The sequence below is a fragment of the Dermacentor albipictus genome, chromosome 2, assembly GCF_038994185.2.
Source record: "Dermacentor albipictus isolate Rhodes 1998 colony chromosome 2, USDA_Dalb.pri_finalv2, whole genome shotgun sequence".
NCBI classification, from domain to species: Eukaryota; Metazoa; Arthropoda; class Arachnida; order Ixodida; family Ixodidae; genus Dermacentor; species Dermacentor albipictus.
In genome coordinates, this window is record NC_091822.1 from 135,113,022 (window position 1) to 135,130,674 (window position 17,653).

General features: G+C 43.5%; 2 protein-coding genes across 5 annotated transcripts in view; one reads left to right on the forward strand and one right to left on the reverse strand.

Moving 5' to 3' along the window:
• Nucleotides 1-631: 631 nt before the first annotated feature.
• Nucleotides 632-17,653, reverse strand: part of LOC135918125 (lithocholate 6-beta-hydroxylase-like) — a 59,488-nt gene continuing 42,466 nt past the window's right edge. For all 4 annotated transcript variants that reach the window (XM_070533989.1, XM_065451794.1, XM_065451801.1 and 1 more), the window contains exons 13-14: nt 5,287-5,449; nt 632-828 (exon numbers count right to left, since the gene is read on the reverse strand). In XM_070533989.1, coding sequence (XP_070390090.1) covers nt 736-828; nt 5,287-5,449 — 256 coding nt within the window. In that variant the 3' untranslated portion in view covers nt 632-735. The remainder of the gene's footprint in view (nt 829-5,286; nt 5,450-17,653) is intronic.
• On the forward strand, nt 6,465-15,775 carry LOC135918149 (uncharacterized). Its single transcript, XM_065451810.2, has 5 exons — nt 6,465-6,570; nt 8,842-8,964; nt 9,934-10,002; nt 11,062-11,142; nt 13,566-15,775. The coding sequence occupies exons 2-5, from the start codon at nt 8,916-8,918 to the stop codon at nt 13,940-13,942; spliced, it is 576 nt and encodes a 191-aa protein (XP_065307882.1). The 5' UTR covers nt 6,465-6,570; nt 8,842-8,915; the 3' UTR covers nt 13,943-15,775.

Sequence of the window (17,653 nt, forward strand, 5' to 3'; positions counted from 1 at the left end):
GATGGCGGATAGCCTCGCCCATAGAGCGCTGTCTGGGAATCCATTTAGAAAAGTGCCTCAAGAGAACAAGAAACTCATCAGAAAAGCGGTGTTGTGCCACTTCAGTTCTTTGTGGAGCTCACCTCACAAGCCATGTGTGACCAAGGACCTCAAAAGAAACCAAGCCACTTTACTGCTCCGCATTCGCACGGGCTCTCCTCGTACCCCTGCGTGGATGTATAAGACTGGCCTGGCGTTGTCTCAATTATGTTCAACGTATGGTGTGTGCGGTGACATAGAACATTACCTTATGTGCTGTACTGTGTATAACGCGGAAAGGAGTGTGTTATTTAGATCCCTCAAGAAGACAGGAGTTCCTCACAGTTCTCTTCAGGACATTGTTTTCCCGCGCAGACACCAGTTGTGTAGGAAGGAAGTTTCTCGCATTCTTTTAAATTACCTGCAGGACACGGATTCGGCCTCCAAATGGTTACCTTAGGAGTGACTATTTGTAATTGTGAGGCCTGTGACTGATTTATGTGATTTATTTATTTTAATTTTCGCTACGGTGGAGCAATGGCCGGCAGCGACTGCAAGGCTAATCACACCAGTAGCCTTTATATAACCACTCAACTCAACTCAACTCAACAACTAGCTTAAGAACTCTGAAAACCGAAGCCACTTTTATTTTTCTTATAGTGTGCGAAGCTGCCATCTCCAATTCTAAAAGAAGCCTCTACGCTACTGGCGCGCAACTCAGCTCGTCGGCGTTTTGCGCAGAATGGCCCGGAGAACAATCGGCCCGTCGGTGACTTGAAGGAGTTGCCTTGGCTTGAACTTGGCGGGGTTCTGCGAGAACATAAATACACAAAAAAGCGAATAAAACACACCTGTCATTGACTACATGAAAGCCACTTGCTGGCGCTTTGGAGCAGTTCAGTGCCATCGCAAGTGACGCAGTGGTAAACCTGCTTAAACCTTAAATACCACGCCTCCTCCACCTTTAAGGTGGAGGAGGCGTGGTACTTTTAAGAAAAACAGGTTTTCACAAATATTTCTTGCTTTTGGCTATACTGACTTGAACTGGACTTTTTCATACTGACGCGGTTTCACTCGAAAAACTAGAAGGTTTGGCTAGTTTCATAAGCAAACGCAGCTGCCGGCCGCCGCGGTGAAACCTATTGCCATGGCAGTGTAGGTAGTGCTGCCTGATGAAGGCGTGTAGAAGGAGTCGGTTCCGACGCCTAGTCAAGCCTAGTCGAGTGGAAGTTTAGAGGCTGAAGGATTTGTGAAGCTTGTGGAATGGTTAATTTTTGTCATGAGAGCTATTGTACTGTCCGAAAGGCTTCGAGAAAATAATGTGTATCTTTTTTAGATGAATGCATGGGAACACTATGGTGGTCAGCATGGGGTAGAGGTCTTATTGCAGGGACTGCCCTTGAACCTCATGTGACATTAGAGCCCACACTGTCATTGCTAAATTATGTGACAAAACTACACATATCTGATAGCCAGTTTGCGCAAAGATATAATGGAATTGTGAGGCACTTATCCGGCCACAACTATTATTCACTCCCCGAAGTACTTCTTGCTTAAAGTAAATAATCGTGCTTTTTACAACCTTGCGGCACCATCAATGAACGGAAACTCGCCAGCTGAGATGGTAAGTTTACTTCGGCAGCTACCCGATGTAGAGAAAGGAAAGGCTACACAAATAGCAAGCTAGCCTCATTGATCAGCTCGATCTTGGATTCGGAATACCTGGCACATATACTTCAGCTGTACTGGAAGACAGCAGCGTATTGGATCACAGTCGCTGTGTTTAAAAGCGACAGCTAGCGTATTTTCTATGTCGCTAAGGCTCTCTCTTCCCTCTAAAACGCCTTGAAGCTTTAAAAAATCCGATGACACTTAAGCGCTTCTTATGAGTTCAAAATGCGAAAGCCATAACGTCTGATTAAACGCCTCTCAACGGTCCTTCGCATTGTTAACTCCTAGCCGGCAAGCAAGCGCGTTGAAACGCTCGGCGCTTTTTGACTTGGCCTTACCGAGGTGCAGCTAGAAGGCAAGCGAGAGCTTGCGTGGACAAGGAACGCGCCGATAACACAGGCTTCCGAGAGCGATGGTGACGTGGCGTCGCATTACCGCGGCAGCGAGTGTTCCCCTTTCGCCTGCTCTGCACCATCGATGCCCGAGTCGGCAAGCGCGAGTGTCACGAGCGGGGAGGCGCGCAGTGCTCGCGCGCTCGTGACGTGCCATGACCTATGCCATGACAGCCAATGGGAAGCCAGGTGCCGTTTCGCTGCTACAAACGCCGCCGACTCTTTTAACTCAGTGGGCCATTTGACGCTTAATGACTAAGCTGAAGAACGCATTTACATCTTATTTTTCAGCCGGCGCCCGGCGTCAGACGTCGCCACCGCAAAAGAAATTTCAGAACAAAATCTGAACCGCGCATACCAACCAATTTCGCTACCGCCAACGTTGCTCACACCTTTCCTTTCATTCTTTACCAAGTTATTCCTCACAGTTTTGAGAAGACCAGCCTACGAACAACCGTAATGAAACAAAACACCGACAGCGCATGTCCTTTTTGTTAGTTCTTTTCGGACTGAAATATTAAGAGGGCGAAACAATAACAGGACAGTAACCAACGCAAGAGTCCGCGCGTCTAACAGGAAGCTCTCCTTCGCGCATAGCGTTCGCAGCCAGCGTGTCCTATATACGTTACGGTTGCAGAAGCTGCAGTTGTCGCGAAGCGTGAAAAGCAGTAAGGGGTCTTTGAACGCTATGGCGTTCCACTCTTTAAGGTGAAGCTTAAGCGTCCTCCAAATGTTTACATTTCCTCCTGAGGCGTGAGCTCATATAAGTAGGCTGCAGCGCAGTGAGCATGGCCGTTCAGCCAAAATAAATGCGGTTAATTGTCATGCCTTAAAGAGGCTGCACTTTGTCTACGAAGGCAACAGTTAAATTAGATGCAGCAGTTAAATATTCATATAAATAAAGATTTCACTCCTGTGTTCTGTTCCGTGAGTTATGTGATTGAAATCATGTATACTGGTCTGCACGACCATGCGCGTCGGTGCCTTCCAAAGTTGGGGTCTGCAGTTTCGGTCAATAATTTTCGGAGATACCTCCGCTCACTTGAGCGACGAGTGTTTTCTTTTGTTCCTTTTTTTAATTCGAGGTGGGTTACTGCAAGGCATAGTATCAGAAATTCAAAAAATATTGATGGATGAATAAAGCTTCTAATAACATAAAACTGGCTCCTAAGTGTGAAGAAGAAAAAGACTGCCGCTGGCCCGGACAATCGGCGTCCGGAAAGTGATAGCTTCGAAAACGACTTACTTAGAATATCGATGCCGAACGATGCTGCATACAACGCCAAATATGTTCACTTTACTATTAATGCGAAACATTAGGCATGAAGCCCTGTCTTTACGTGCATTGAATGCGAATCTGAATCTTCCGCGCGATACTTTCCACTTGGTCATGTGCTCGCATTGGGCAAAGACAATATTGAGGGTGTGCCACCCAAATTTTGGGGATGGGCTAAGTCAGTTGGGAGTGAGCCAGGTTGGTATTGAATGTCGGTCAAATAAATTTTCGAATTGGGCAAAGTCAATTTTGGAGGTCTGCCAAATCAATTTTGGGAGTAGGCCAGGTCGGTTTTCAACCTAGGTCAAGACAATTTTCGAATTGATCAAAGTAAATTTTTCGGGTGCGGGCCACGGCCTACGTCCGACGCCGTGGCTGTTGACCGTGGGATGTTGTACTCCGAGCTGCAGCAGGTCCAGCGCCCAGAACGTGACGTCTTCACTTCGTCACGTGGGTTTTGATACCCTCGAATTTCAATGCTAGATGCTCGTCGAATATATATGTGAAAGTATTATTTGCCCTATGAAGCGGAAAATCTGGCGAATGTCCGTTTTTAGATGTAGTGCTTTTAGACCTAGCCTTTGAAATGGTGCAGTGGTTTGTCTCTCTCTGTGTTTATGTTTGAATCGTTACCTCCTTCGCTTGCCAAGTTATGCACGCGAGTTATTGCCTAAAACTTTACACGCTTTGGATTTGGAATGTGTACGGGCATATGTAGCAGAACTAAATACCGTGTAAACCGCAGTATAAGCTGCAGCATTATGTTTAAAAATAAAGCTAATGTCGCCCCTCGACGTATACATAGCGGTCTTCAGCAGAGCGTGATTCGTATTGGTGGCGGTGCGCGCATGTGGCATGCATGTTGGTGAACGCATAGCCCGAGCCCTGTCCATATCCAGCTGTGCTTGCTGTCATTTTTTTCTTTCTGTCACTGTCTATGCTAGTATGTGCTCTTCCTTTCGACCTCGTGTGAATTTTTCTTAATTTTTTACTGGTATGCGACGAGTAGCGGCAGGCGGAGGGTTTTCAGCGGAGCTCAAAATTAATGTTGAACACTTCGGCGAAGCAAACAGCTTACGTGAGCGCTCAACGACAGTTCAGCGTTTCTGACAATGTAGACAGAAATATTCCTGGGCATGAAATGAAAATTTACAGCATGTGACCCGCGTAAAACATCATGTCTTGCAGTGGACCGACAGCTTGGGGGAGCACTTGGGGAATTTTCTCGTGAGCTTCTTGCGCGCTCGCTACCGATAACTATACCATATACAGCCAATCCGACGATGAATGATCATTATCGTTGTGAAAATAAACACGTTTCGTCCATTTTCCTCCCTCTCTTTTTCTCCTTCGAGGCTGGAGGTCGATCTATATTTCCGCTCGACCTATATTCCTATTCATGCCGTATTCTATTCAAATTCCGCAATATTAATGAACTACATGCGAAATTAGGCGAGCACGATTTTCCACGCGTCTACCTTTTAGGAATGCGCACACCTAAAGGTGAAATATGCGTTTTGAAAGTTTCGATTGTGCGAGGAACGAAATACAGCAGAGAAAGCAACACCACTCTGTACACTGACGCATGATATACGACACTCGCCTGAGCTCTATTTTGATCTGGCCTGGCCAAGTGTGCAAGGGAAAGTACTTGTGTGTTTTGTGCGCACTTCACTAGGGTGGACGAATGGCGCCACGCCCTGTAGGTACCTTCATTCCTCATACTACACCCCTCTCAAAGAATCCTCTCCCCAGTCATACTCCTCTGCGCGAGACATCCTCTTCACAATTTCTCCTTTTCTTCACATCACCACTACAACAGCATGACGACCCATCCCGCAAAAAAGAAAGAAGAAACAAATATTCGCTTTAACTCAGGAACAAGTGCCTGTTGTCAAGCCCTAATCTGTTGTGAAACCATGTACTCACCATAGTTTCGGAGCAAGCTTCAAGTTCCACGCGCCGAAGGAGGCACGCGACGGCTGTCTTGACCTGCAACATGCCGAGTCGCATGCCTACGCAGCTGCGGGGTCCATAACCGAAAGGCATGTACGTGAACGGCTTTATGCTGTCCTTGTTTTCCGGTAGGAATCTGTTTGACAGAAGATGGTTGCAATAAATGAATGCGAGAATATTGCCATTGACATAATAACCCTCAACTGTATTTGACCCAGTGCACAGTGACTGTGCAACATGAAGCAACATTAACGTAGTGCAGTGAAGTGACCTTCAATCAAGCGTCGTCGTATATTTTTGCGACAACGGTAACGGCGCTGACTGAGAGACAACCTCATCAATGTTTGAGACGGCAGTGAGCACTTACACAAACGAAATATAACTCGATACAAGTAAACCACCGGTGAGTTGCCGTTACTATTACCTCGAGAATATTCCAACTTGTCGAGAATATTCGAAAACCGAGCATCGAGAATATTCCAAAACCGGGGTCGCGCTCAACAGGCGTAAGGTGTTATATTGACGAAGACGTCTGTTCAATTGTTTGTGCCTTACAACTCGCCGGCTAACGGAGATACACCGAGCTTCGGACTACGACAAAAATGTTCAGTTATACGCGTTACAATAGTAGGCTAGCTAGCAAACATTGATATTACGCGGCCGCCAAAAGTATGTTGCGATTAAGGCAACTGATATTCAATCATGTAATACACTCTAAAAACTAGGAAGGGTATCGCAGGAGTGAAGCGGCCGGTTCACTCTTCAAAGCGTCGTTTTACTCTCGCAAAATGTCGAGGAGAGTGAAATGCATTGTTCACTCTCTCACCAAGGAGAGAGTGAAATGTGCTTTTCACTCTCCCCTTCAGAGAGAGAGAGTAGTTCTACTCTTGCGGCAATAGAGAACAAAACATAGCGTAATCTTCTGCTTCAACTGTAGGTGGCTGGCCCCGAACATGGCAATGTATCATTCATGCACGCTCGCTGAGCAAAGAACACATCGTTTTACTTCTAAGAGAACAGGCCGCCGCAGTTCAAAGGAATGCGTAGCGAGCGCTCTACTTTTTCACTCGGAGTTGTCCACCGCGCGCGCGCGCGCTCAAGATCGCGGAACAACACAGCACCGGAGAAAGGTGATCTGTACAGCGAGCAGCGTCGCAGGCCTGCAGCCAGGGGAGATCGTGTATCAGCGATCTCGCGTTGCCACGAAAACACGATAGTCGTTCGTCATGCCTTGGATATAACAACAAATCCTCCACGGTAAGTGAATTCTAACTTAGGTGCACATTCTCCGTATATGTCATGTTATCGCCAGGAAGTCGTCGCTGCGCTTAGCCGACGCGATTGACAAAGGACTAGGCATACGCGCTGTGTCTCTCGATGTCAATCGAAAAAGCCAGTCGTGGCGATAACTGCATGTGATTTTATCACTTTGCCGTTGTCCGTAAGAGCTTTAAAGATCGCAAACGCTACCAGAACTATGGTATGTTCAATAAGACGCCAGGCGAGAGGACGCTTAAAATGGTTCGTTCACCAGCCCGTGATTCCGAGCCTATGCGGAGCGTGATTAGCGTGCGTTTTGTGTGTTTGAATTTATTCAGTTTGGCAGTCTACTGTGTACGGAACGCTGTTGAACTAAGGAATCACATAACAGAAGGCGTCGTTTTGCTGGCAGCGTGCTTTTTTTATAAATAAACCGCGCGCTTGACGGTGTTTCGCGCAGGGGGAATCTGCGACCACTGAAGTTACGTGCAGCACCAGTGCTAGTTAGAAACTTTGCCGCAGGCATTCAGCTGCATGCTGCAAGAGGTCAGTTAGGCGCGTTATCTCGAACTTTCTGAAAACGCATGAGGAATCCATGTTTTATGCTGAAAAAAGTATAAACCCCATATATAAGCGATCTTGCGCGCGGCAGCTACAAGCGACGCGATGGAGATGGCTGTCGCGTTCGCTCGTCGCCTACAAGTCGTACTCCGTGCGAGCGACGATATTGAGCGACGCCTCCCCGGTGTTGCCGGCATGAGGGCTGCAATCACGCGTGACGCGTGCTTTAGTAATTTACGTTGATGTATTTTACTATAAAAAGTAGCATAAAATATTTGCGGAGGTCTTGCCGTAGGTTCTTATCCTTGCACGTATAAAAATTGAATTATTCGCTCGTTCCGCGCGACAATCGGTAGTATTTGAGCGATGTACATACATCCAGTTCCGGCTTCGCGCTATTGGCTAGTCGCTCATAGCACTTTCGGGCGACGAGCGACGATTTCTAGATTTCCAGAACCGAGCCATCTGTTCAAGCGACGGCCCGTTTTGTCGCTCGAAGCCGTAGCTCGTCGCCGTCGCACACTAAATCGCTCTCACAGTGTTTATCCCTAAAACTGAACTGTTTTTGCTCATGTATTGAAATGGTGTGATTATAGGTAGGTCTGGTTTTGTCTCCTGTTGCGGTTTTCGTGCACGGTGCGAAACTGAAAGGATGCTTATGTCTACGAACTCGGTGAATTGTCGAGCAGCTAGTTATGCATCGGCATTGAATATAACGGCTGCTGTGTGGAATTACAACTGCAAGGGCGCTTTGCATACGCTTGTTGTTTTGGACATGCCTGTGCATTTGCTAATATGAGTTGGCGTGTCAGAGTTATGTCATATGAATAGCTAAATCAGCCTTCCTCTGGGGGTTACAAGTGTAATGTGTGTATTTTGCTATTGCATGGCAGATCAAAATGTGTTTATCGCTTGAATATTTTTAGTAGAGAAATAATATCAAAATAAAATGTTGCTTTGATTCCGTGTTACCAGTCTGTCGTACACAGAACAACAGGTTGGTGTAATAAACTAATAACTGCGGTTTAACTGCAACTTTTACATGCCTTCAAGAATCTAAAATGCTAAATTTCAAACTGCAGCAGTAGTCGGGTCTGTCAAAAATGAACTCCATTGCGCACCTCATACATGAAAATAAGTTCATGCCTTTTAGTAAGCTTAGATGCAGGCTGCAGTGAGCTTTTTTGTTAGTATTGAAATGTGGGTAAGCTTGCCATAATAAGCCTTGTTGCCCTTTTTTATAGGCACATCCATATATCCATTGAACTCAAGGACAATATTTTCATCCCTACTGAGCATCATGTTTGCAGCTATAATCCTCAAATTATGGCTTCAGCAGTGGCACAACCAGGGATGGTGCGGGAGGCACACTGGGCACGTGCTTAAGATGTGTCACAAGTGGTGTTTGCGATACACCAGACTCATGACAGACCTATGATGTCTGAGAATGACCAATATTCTATTCATTAGGAGGAGTATTCTAACATTCGTGCCAAACGAGGATGAACTGTCCGTTATTTCTTGTTTGTTTAAATCTAAAATTGAAGTTAATTTAGCAGTTGACTGTTGCAGTCATTTGGGTGTTTTGCATGCATTTCACTAAGAAGACTAAGAGCTAAGACTTTCTTTTATTGCCATGGCCTTGACTGTCTTGATGTTGTTTTGCACCATGCCCTTGTGTTGACTTTTGCATACAATATTTTTCAGGCACCCGCTTTATATAACGCAAGAAAGCAGCTGCAAGGACACGAGGATGTGAAAGAGCCAGTGCAGAGGAGCCAATGCCAAAAAATCAAAACACATTGGCATGCAATTTGGACAAGAAAACTAGTATGTGGGTATATTGGGTGTACCATTTGACCAAATGTAAACAAAATCAAGGTACAGTATGTTACACCAAGATGAAAATTCTTACATGCTCCAGGCAGTCATCTTAACATGGTATATTTATGTAATGTCTCCGATTGGAAAGTCAAATCAAGTATACTCTCTGGAGACAAACACATAGCAGCAAGTGTCATTGAAAGGTTAGAAATGTGTTTTAAAAAAGCTGATTAGTTCTGAGAAGTGACTGCTTTTTGTCTTGCCTCTCAACAGATACATCCATATGATAAAAAAATAGTGGTACAATGAAATTGCATATTTGCTTAGTGACATGATACATACTTGCAATGAGCACTGTGCCTGTGTTTACTATAAAAAACAACAGCCCATGCTTGGTTAGGTTAGGCCCACTACAACATGCAGGCATGGGTGATTGGCACTTTTTTTTTATTTATGTGTCGTGAGGTTTATTTACGTGCGTATAGGTGCAATGGCACGCAGTATGGCTAGTACAAAAAAAGGGGGGGGGGGGCTCAGATATATGTAGCTCACTGTACACGACACAGGGCAAAGGAAATCCGTGCTCAACAACTGTGTTAAATGCCATGTACGTAAATTTTACAACGCTACTCATTCGAAGCGCGCACAGGTGCATATTGAAAAGTTTTCCAGGGTACATAATTTAGTGCGTCATTTACACTAATTTTGCTCTAACCACAAGACATAATGATTTGAATATACTGCACGGAAAAACCTAGAGCGAATTAAATTGTGTGTCAGCTTCGTGTGTATACATAAAGTCATTCCTATGCATTAGGTTTTTCGCGTAATGCATTACCTGTTGACAGCCTATCTTATCATGTGTACTCTGTTTACATTACAGTTGTTTATTAGTTTACTCATTTGTTTTGCAACTTATGAAATGCCGGTGTATATATACTTTCAACATTTGACATAACCCTGTATGTTTTGTAGGGACAACCCAGGACGTGCATTTCTCAGCACCCAGTCAACTGCCAGAAGTGACTCGAACACAGGCCACCAGTAAGTGGACATCAGTTGCAATTTCACATTATGAAGTTGGCTGCTGCCTTGTACTGAGGCTTTTTTTTTATTGAGATGGTGGTGTCGTTCTAATGTACATGACAACAAAGGTGCGATCATGTCTCACAGAGGCATATATGGTTGCTATTCTCTGCGAGGGACGTGTTCTCGTGTTCATGAAGCATTTGTGTTTGGCAGTATTGTCGCCCAATGAGTCAGATATAAACACTGTAACTCGCCACTGCCGGCAAGTAGTTGCGAGAAACACACTATATTGTGACGCTGTAAAGTTATTTCATTAATTCGAAGGAAAATTTTGCAGCGGGAAAAAAGGTTGCTATTCCAGGTAAACATGTCTTTTTCTCACAAGGTATTTAACCAAACTGTGGATGCGCGAAATTCGTGACTTATGAATAGATTTTAATTCATCCTTTAGTAATGCTTCTAAAAGAGACTAGAAATAGCATGTGACTACCTCTCCAATCAGCAGATCATACACTTACAGTCATAAGTGGTAGTTCCATGCAGTCTCGCACTCTATATAACCTTTCCTTTTAGCACCATTGGAACTGGCGGCTGCGTTTTCAGAAGGAGGAGTGCACTTGGCACTGTATATGTATGTGTGAAGTCGGTTTTCTTTGTATGTGTTGGCTCACTGATACAAACAGTGCAAAAATCAGTTGTACCATGAGGCTGACGACGCCTTCTCCTGCTAGAAATGCGGCACTTCATATTTTATAGTACTGCATGACATTTAAATCAAAACTAGCACATAAAATGATCAAAAAAACTAACCGCTGTTATAGCTATTTTCCTCAAAGAAAGCTTGTCCTTTACGGGCTGTGTTAATCTGAGCTCTCCACCGATGTTTCAGTAGTGAATCCCTTAGTGAGTGAGAGATTGGGGGAAATTAATTGTGTTAGTCTTTAAATGGTGTCCTAATTATGTGTATTTGTTCCAACAAAGTTGTCTAGATTACTTTATTGTGTAGTGTAAAGCTTATGAAACCATAAGCAACTAGTGAGTTACTAACATGCATATGCATTTGTCACTATACAGGTGGCACTCGGCTGTACCACTGCAGTGCTGTGGAAATTGCCAGCACCAGCGGCTTTGCAACAGCTGTTTCACAGCATGTCGGTATGTGCTAATTTATAGTTATGTTGGGATGGGCTAGTATTATGGACTACTGCTACTCTGTATTGTGACAGATCCATATGATAAGTGATGTAATGGGCACAGTGAAAACGTGTGAATGTTTTACTATGGTAAATAAAAAGGCTCTCCTTTTCGTCACTGGAGCAGGGGAGAATAGCATGCAGGCACTCCTGAATGTACATATATTTCAAAACATGAGAGAGACATATCTATATATATATATATACATATATATATATATATATATATATATATATATATATATATATATATATATATATATATATATATATATATATATATATATATATATATATATATATATATATATATATATATATATACACAATTAAACTAAAGGCAGGGACATTCCATCTTTCATTTTGAATTGACTTGTACAGCGCAAAAATACAACACTGACCACAGAGAAGCCCACATGTTAACAGGTTTGATACACACAATAATTCAACAGATTTGATACTTCAGGTGTGCTATTTTACGCCAGGGGAAGGGAAAGGGGACAAAACCAGAAAAAGTGGAGTGGAAAAGAAAGGAATCGTGCCAAAAAGCATGAGAAACATCGTGCAGCCAGGATCGCCAGCAGGACATCTGAAAAGCACTCTGATAAAATTAAATACAGGGCAACCTTACCTATTGTTCGTTTCAATCAACTCAGATCACATGCAGCCATTACTGCAATCAAGTTGTTTCCTTATGTCATGAGGGAATGATGTGGGCCCAAAAAACTGTTTAGAGCTGAAGGATTATGTTCCATGCTAGCCTCATTACCTGCTTTTTATCATATTGTTATCAGCTGCTTATGTTAGGGACAAAAAGTAAGAGTACGAGGTCTTTCCTGATTCGCCATTCCACACAACATGTCTTTGTGACTATATGTACATGCAGATGATCCATAGATGAAAAATATTCAGTACAGTAGAATCTCATTACAAGATACACTTGGTTGTAAGAGACATATAAAAATGGTTTGGTTGGTTTTTCGATGTTTGCCACATTAACACTGTACACAAGAGACACCTTTGTTACTAACGACTTTTTAAGTATTCACTACTTCGAAGGGACACAACCCAGACACATTCACTTCATGCACCTTGTGTGCTCTGAAGGGCGTAAAGATCACGCAATCCTCACACAAGTCAATTGCGCATGTCTCTTTAGCATGGACTAGAAAAGGAAGGCAACGAGGACAGTGCAGGGCAGAAAGTGTCGACAGTTGAAGCTGACGAGCGTCTAAGAGCACCTGAAAGGCACTGCGAGCAACAAGGCTTGCAAAGTGAAGTGTTTAACTTCCAGAAGTTAGGAAGGAAGCTAACACAATCTACAGTCACTAAAAAGCTGTGAATGTCTTCTTTAAAGGGCCCCTAAGCCACCGAGGTTGAAATTTATTTGCGGTGTTGCAGTTGTACATGTTAAGGCAACGAACACGTAGCCATGAGAGTTTTTCGAAACGGTGCAGTAATAGTGGAGCTACGTGTTTGATTATCAAAAAGTAGTCCCCGCTCATTTTACTCTTTCATCTGGTACACGCCATCTGGATAGTATCGTCTTTTCCTCGCCTAGTACACCTCCAAATGTTACGGGACAGGCCATCACCAACGAGCTCTGTTGCTGCCGCGCAGGCCCGTCGTCCTGCGAGGGGTGGCGCTAATGACCTCGCCAATACAATGGAACTGTATGGTGACTCTAGTTGAAGAGCCTCATAGGGAGACCCTTCTGTTGGCGTTTCTGTTCTTTGCCCCCATTGGCTGTCCACAATGGCATCGCGAGCAACGCGACGAGGAAGGAGTGTGTATTTGCTTGCAGGCCTTGCCGGCAGTCGTACACTTTCGTTCGACGAATCGACAGCACCGGAAACTGGTGAATCAGCAGAGAAAGCCTGGTGATGTCAGGACAAACTGGGGGGTGCAGGATAGGTCCAGAGAGGCGCACGGAGTCGTTTTCTTCATATTGTGGTGCTCCCACAGTGCTACGCACTGTGGCGTTTGGCATCGTCAATTGTGACGGCATTCTGATTTTGATGCGCGTGTTTACTTGAAATGTTCAAAAAATGTCGAGAAGTGGTTTAGGGGCCCTTTAAGCCACCCTGAGCAATTATTCCTTCAGATATATCTAAACATACTTTATTGATGATGCATAATAAAGTGATCTAGTCTGGCTCCTCAGTGTTTTAAAATTTTTGGTATTGAGAGACATGTTTCCCGTGCCTCTTGAGTATCTCTTCTGAGGCTTAACTGTAATGTACACACACAATTGTGTAACTCCTCCTGCAAGTATTATTCATTAAGCCTGGTCACTGATGTGCAAAGCTTGTGGTTAAGTTTTGATGTCCGTACTTTTTAAAGCTATGTTTATTGATTCACGCTGTTATTGGTTCTTCGATGCAGGAGACAATGCCTACGAAATTATTGGCCCTGATGACGAGAGCCCTCAAGGGGCAAACGACATCTCTGTTGCAGAAGTGAGCCCGATACCACCTGAAGTTACCATGACAGGTGGCACGGCAGCAATAGATACAGAGACGGCCATGTCTACTGCAGCTGCAACAGTGTACGAGGCAAGCAGCAGTGTGTCGGCATCAGCAGCAGTGTCAGAAGGAACCGCACCAGGCCTGGTAGAGCAACATGTGTGCTATCACTGTGACTTTTTTTGTAGTGCATACAACTCATTTGCTCAACATACGAAAGCTTTTCACCACGACTGTGAGCCATTGTTCTTGTGCAGCAAGTGCAAAGTGTGCAACAAGCATCACTTTAAGATATGAAAACATATTACAGTTGTTGCCTCCCCAGCCAGCCCACATAGCGACAACAATGTGGAACACATGGTGGGACACACCTCTTCCCCATTAGAAGATAGTAGAGACTGTCAGTGTTGTTGTTAGATTAACTGGTCTTTGTAGGCAACTAGAAGGAGAACACAGGTGTCATAAGATTGTTGTTTATGTTGTTGTTGAAGAGGTAAAAAAAGTTTGATGCAGCTGAAGTGCCAACTGATATTGAGCAAATCGAGAACAAGCACCTGCAAAAGCAACACTATCGAAATTTGGGTATCTGTGTGCCGCCAACTCTGGTAAGGATGGCATAGGACAGAAGTGTGATGAAGATCACATAGACACTGCTGTTCCATCACTGGTCACAGTGGGCAGTGACTTGTAGGGCAAGAGAGTCGACTGAAATGAACATTATGGCATAGTGTCATGCTCCCATGTGACCACTTTCCATGTTATTTTGCATGATACAGCTCAACCTCCAGAAACGAGACTGCAACTTGTCTGTAAAAAGCTTTCACAAAAAAATTATAACACTATTAACACAGCAGTATCTTCTTTTTTTGTGGGTTCGAGGTTCCCGGGTGTCCATTAATGCAAAAATTGCGGGAAAAAAGAACATGTGTCATACTTGCACCTTTTTAACACGTACGAGGGGGACAGAACTTTTCTAGTCATGCATCTTCATCATACTATCAAGTTTTTAAATGCCTTTTATAATTATTATTACCAGTTATATCTGAGTGCATTGTATGCATTTAGCAGGTGTAAAATCAGGTCAGTTGGATCAGATGCCTTATCTGCAAGGGAGCCCTATATTCAAGAAATTTGAATTAATATAGGTACGTTAGAGACGCAGTCTTTCAGCACTTTATTGCGTGTGGTTTAAGCATTGCTCAATACTTTTGTGGATGGCAGTTTCAACCGGCACAGCACTGCGCTTTGTCACGGTCATGTATCTTCAAAGCGGTGTTTACCATTTGTGTTGATCTGTTTGTGTATTCATACAGCAAGTTCTTAATTTATTTTTTTCCGCATTCTTGTGCTTGCACTAAGCTTGTATAAGGCAGGTACAAAATGGGCGTCACTATAACGAACTGTTCTGTTGAGCTTACACTTGCAAATAATAGTGTTCAGATGGCCGCATTTCTATGCAGGTGCACCGATAGCTTTGTGTATGTTCTCATGTTTGTATAAAGCTTATATAAGCTAGTTACAAAATGTATGTCACTAAACATTGTGATATTCTTTAAAGAACTGCTTGGTTGGTTTTACACTTGTGAATTAGTATTGAGGCAGTGGTATTTCCATGTAGGCCCACTGCTAGCTTTCTGTGTGCTCACGTGTTCGTATTAAGCTTTTACAAGGGAGTTACAGCATGTACGTAACTAAGCGCTGTGATATTTTTAAAGAACTGCTTTGTTGGGTTTACACCTGTGAGTAATAGTACTCGGGTGGCACTAGTCATGTGTAGGTACACAGGGACCATTTGTATACATTATGCTCATGTAAAGCAGTTACAAAGTGTATGTCACTAATCACTGTGATATTTGTTGAAGAATTGCTGTGATGGTTTTACACTTGTGAATAATAGTGGCCAGGGTACAGTACTTGCGATGTATAGTTGAATTTATACAGTGCGAAGACATGGGCTGTATACGTACCAAAAGAAATGTATGTCATTATATTGTTGTGATTATTACTGCTTGGATTTTATTAAACTCTAATAACATTTTTTCTTGTATCTATTGAGGTATGGCAATTTGTCATGCAACCAAACTGAGGACCTGAACTTGTGCATACAAATAAACAGCTAATTTAAGAGTATACTGCTCATATTCTGCGAAACCAGTTTAACAAATCTTGTACTACAATGCTGAAAAAATGACAGAGCTGACAGGGATGTACAGAAAGAGTTCTGCACTGGCTGAAGGACTGCCCCACACTGCAGTTGGTAATGTTGCGTTTATTGAAGTAGAACAGTAAGTGAGCTTCTGTTAAAAATGTGACAGTCAATGCAGAAACATAAGGCAGACGAGCAGATTTGGCACATTTTTTTTCAGGGCCCTCCATGCCTACTACTGCATTTCTAGTCTTCCTGTGCTCTTCGTATAAGCCCCTGTTCAGCCAAGGTTTTTACTCCATGACAGTTGTTCTACTGGGTTCGTAGCAATATTGAAGAAAAAAATGCAATGGTTTTCAAGAACTTTCGAGGCCCCGACACAGTAACTTCAAGGACCTCGTGCGATTTTTTTAGTAGTTTGGACAGGCGATAACTTGTTCAACAACATCGTTAATTTTAATGCAAAGAAAAGAATACAAAACAAATCGCAATTCACTGATTTCAAAAATTTGAAAAACTGCTAATTTGCCTTTCACCGTCCATCACTAAATGCACACAAGGAAGCATTTCAAGAAAGCGCTCAGTTTTTCTGCAATGGCACAATTAACTACTTGGACCTGCAACATTTGCAGTTTTTTAATACTGTTTGGTTTGACAGTGTATGGGATGTCATCTGTTGCCTCAGCTTTTCACCACCAAATAAGCAATAGTCATTTGTAATTTCCTTTTATTGTGTCTAGCTCTCAATTTACTCATCACGGCTTTTCTTTGAATGCCTCAACTGTTGAGCTTCCTGCTTCTGCTCCTCCAAGTACATTTGTCGCCGGTTCCATGTGCCTAAAACTGGTATCTGCAGCTCCTTTGTAATTTCAACTTTAAGGATGTCGCTTTCCTTCTATTACCTCCACAGACAATTCTCTGTGACACGCGAAGAGTGTCACAGAAGGGAAAAAATAACACTTGGCAATGTCTGCTATGTCTAGCCAAGTGTACAAATTCAAGGACTTTCCAGTACTTCTAAAAATTCCAGGGTTTCCAATGCCTTGAAAATGGCATTTTAGAAATAAAGGGTTTTCAAGGATCGCTACAAACGCTGGTTTCTAGCACCTAAATAATTTTACAAGCTTATTTTGGCATGGAGTTTGGAAATTCATGCTTTTTAGCTAACGCTGCACTATCTCTGTACATTGAAGCCACGAGAGCGCAACCATTTTGGAGTAAAGAAAAATACTGAAAGCTTTTAATACCACTCTTTTTCTATGGAGCTTCGTATTGCCTAGTTCGGTTTACGAATGTGCCTGGTTTTGGTGGGCGTTTCTTCGACATTTTCTGTGAGAAGTAGATGACTAACCCCCGTATTCAGAAATGTATATTAATACAAAGCTCATGCTGGACTATATAAACGACGCCTGGTGCGAACGTCCCCCAGACGCTCACTGCCTTTCTTTTGGTGCGTTCACGACTTACGTCATTTAGATCGAGTCAAGCATGGCCTTCAAGTTATGATGCATTTCTGAATATGGGGGTAAGCGTGCGCAATTCCGGGCAACGCATTGTGCCATTGACACTGAGAGGAAACGGGGAAAACAAAGTTAACGCCCTATACTCCTAAACTTTCGCCTACCTGTGGTGTGCGTGTATCGTGGAAGAAAAAACAGCGCAAACACCAGGACGAAAAAAAGCATCAACCACACCAGGGCTTCGTGGTGTTGTCCATGTTTTTGCGTCGTCCTTGTGTTGCGCTGTTTCTTCTAAAATGCTCAACCAACTAGCCGGCAAGTCTATCCTGTGCATATATATTGAACACACGTATGAATGTAGATGGTCTTCGAAGCTTTTAGAACGAGCACTGCCACAGGATA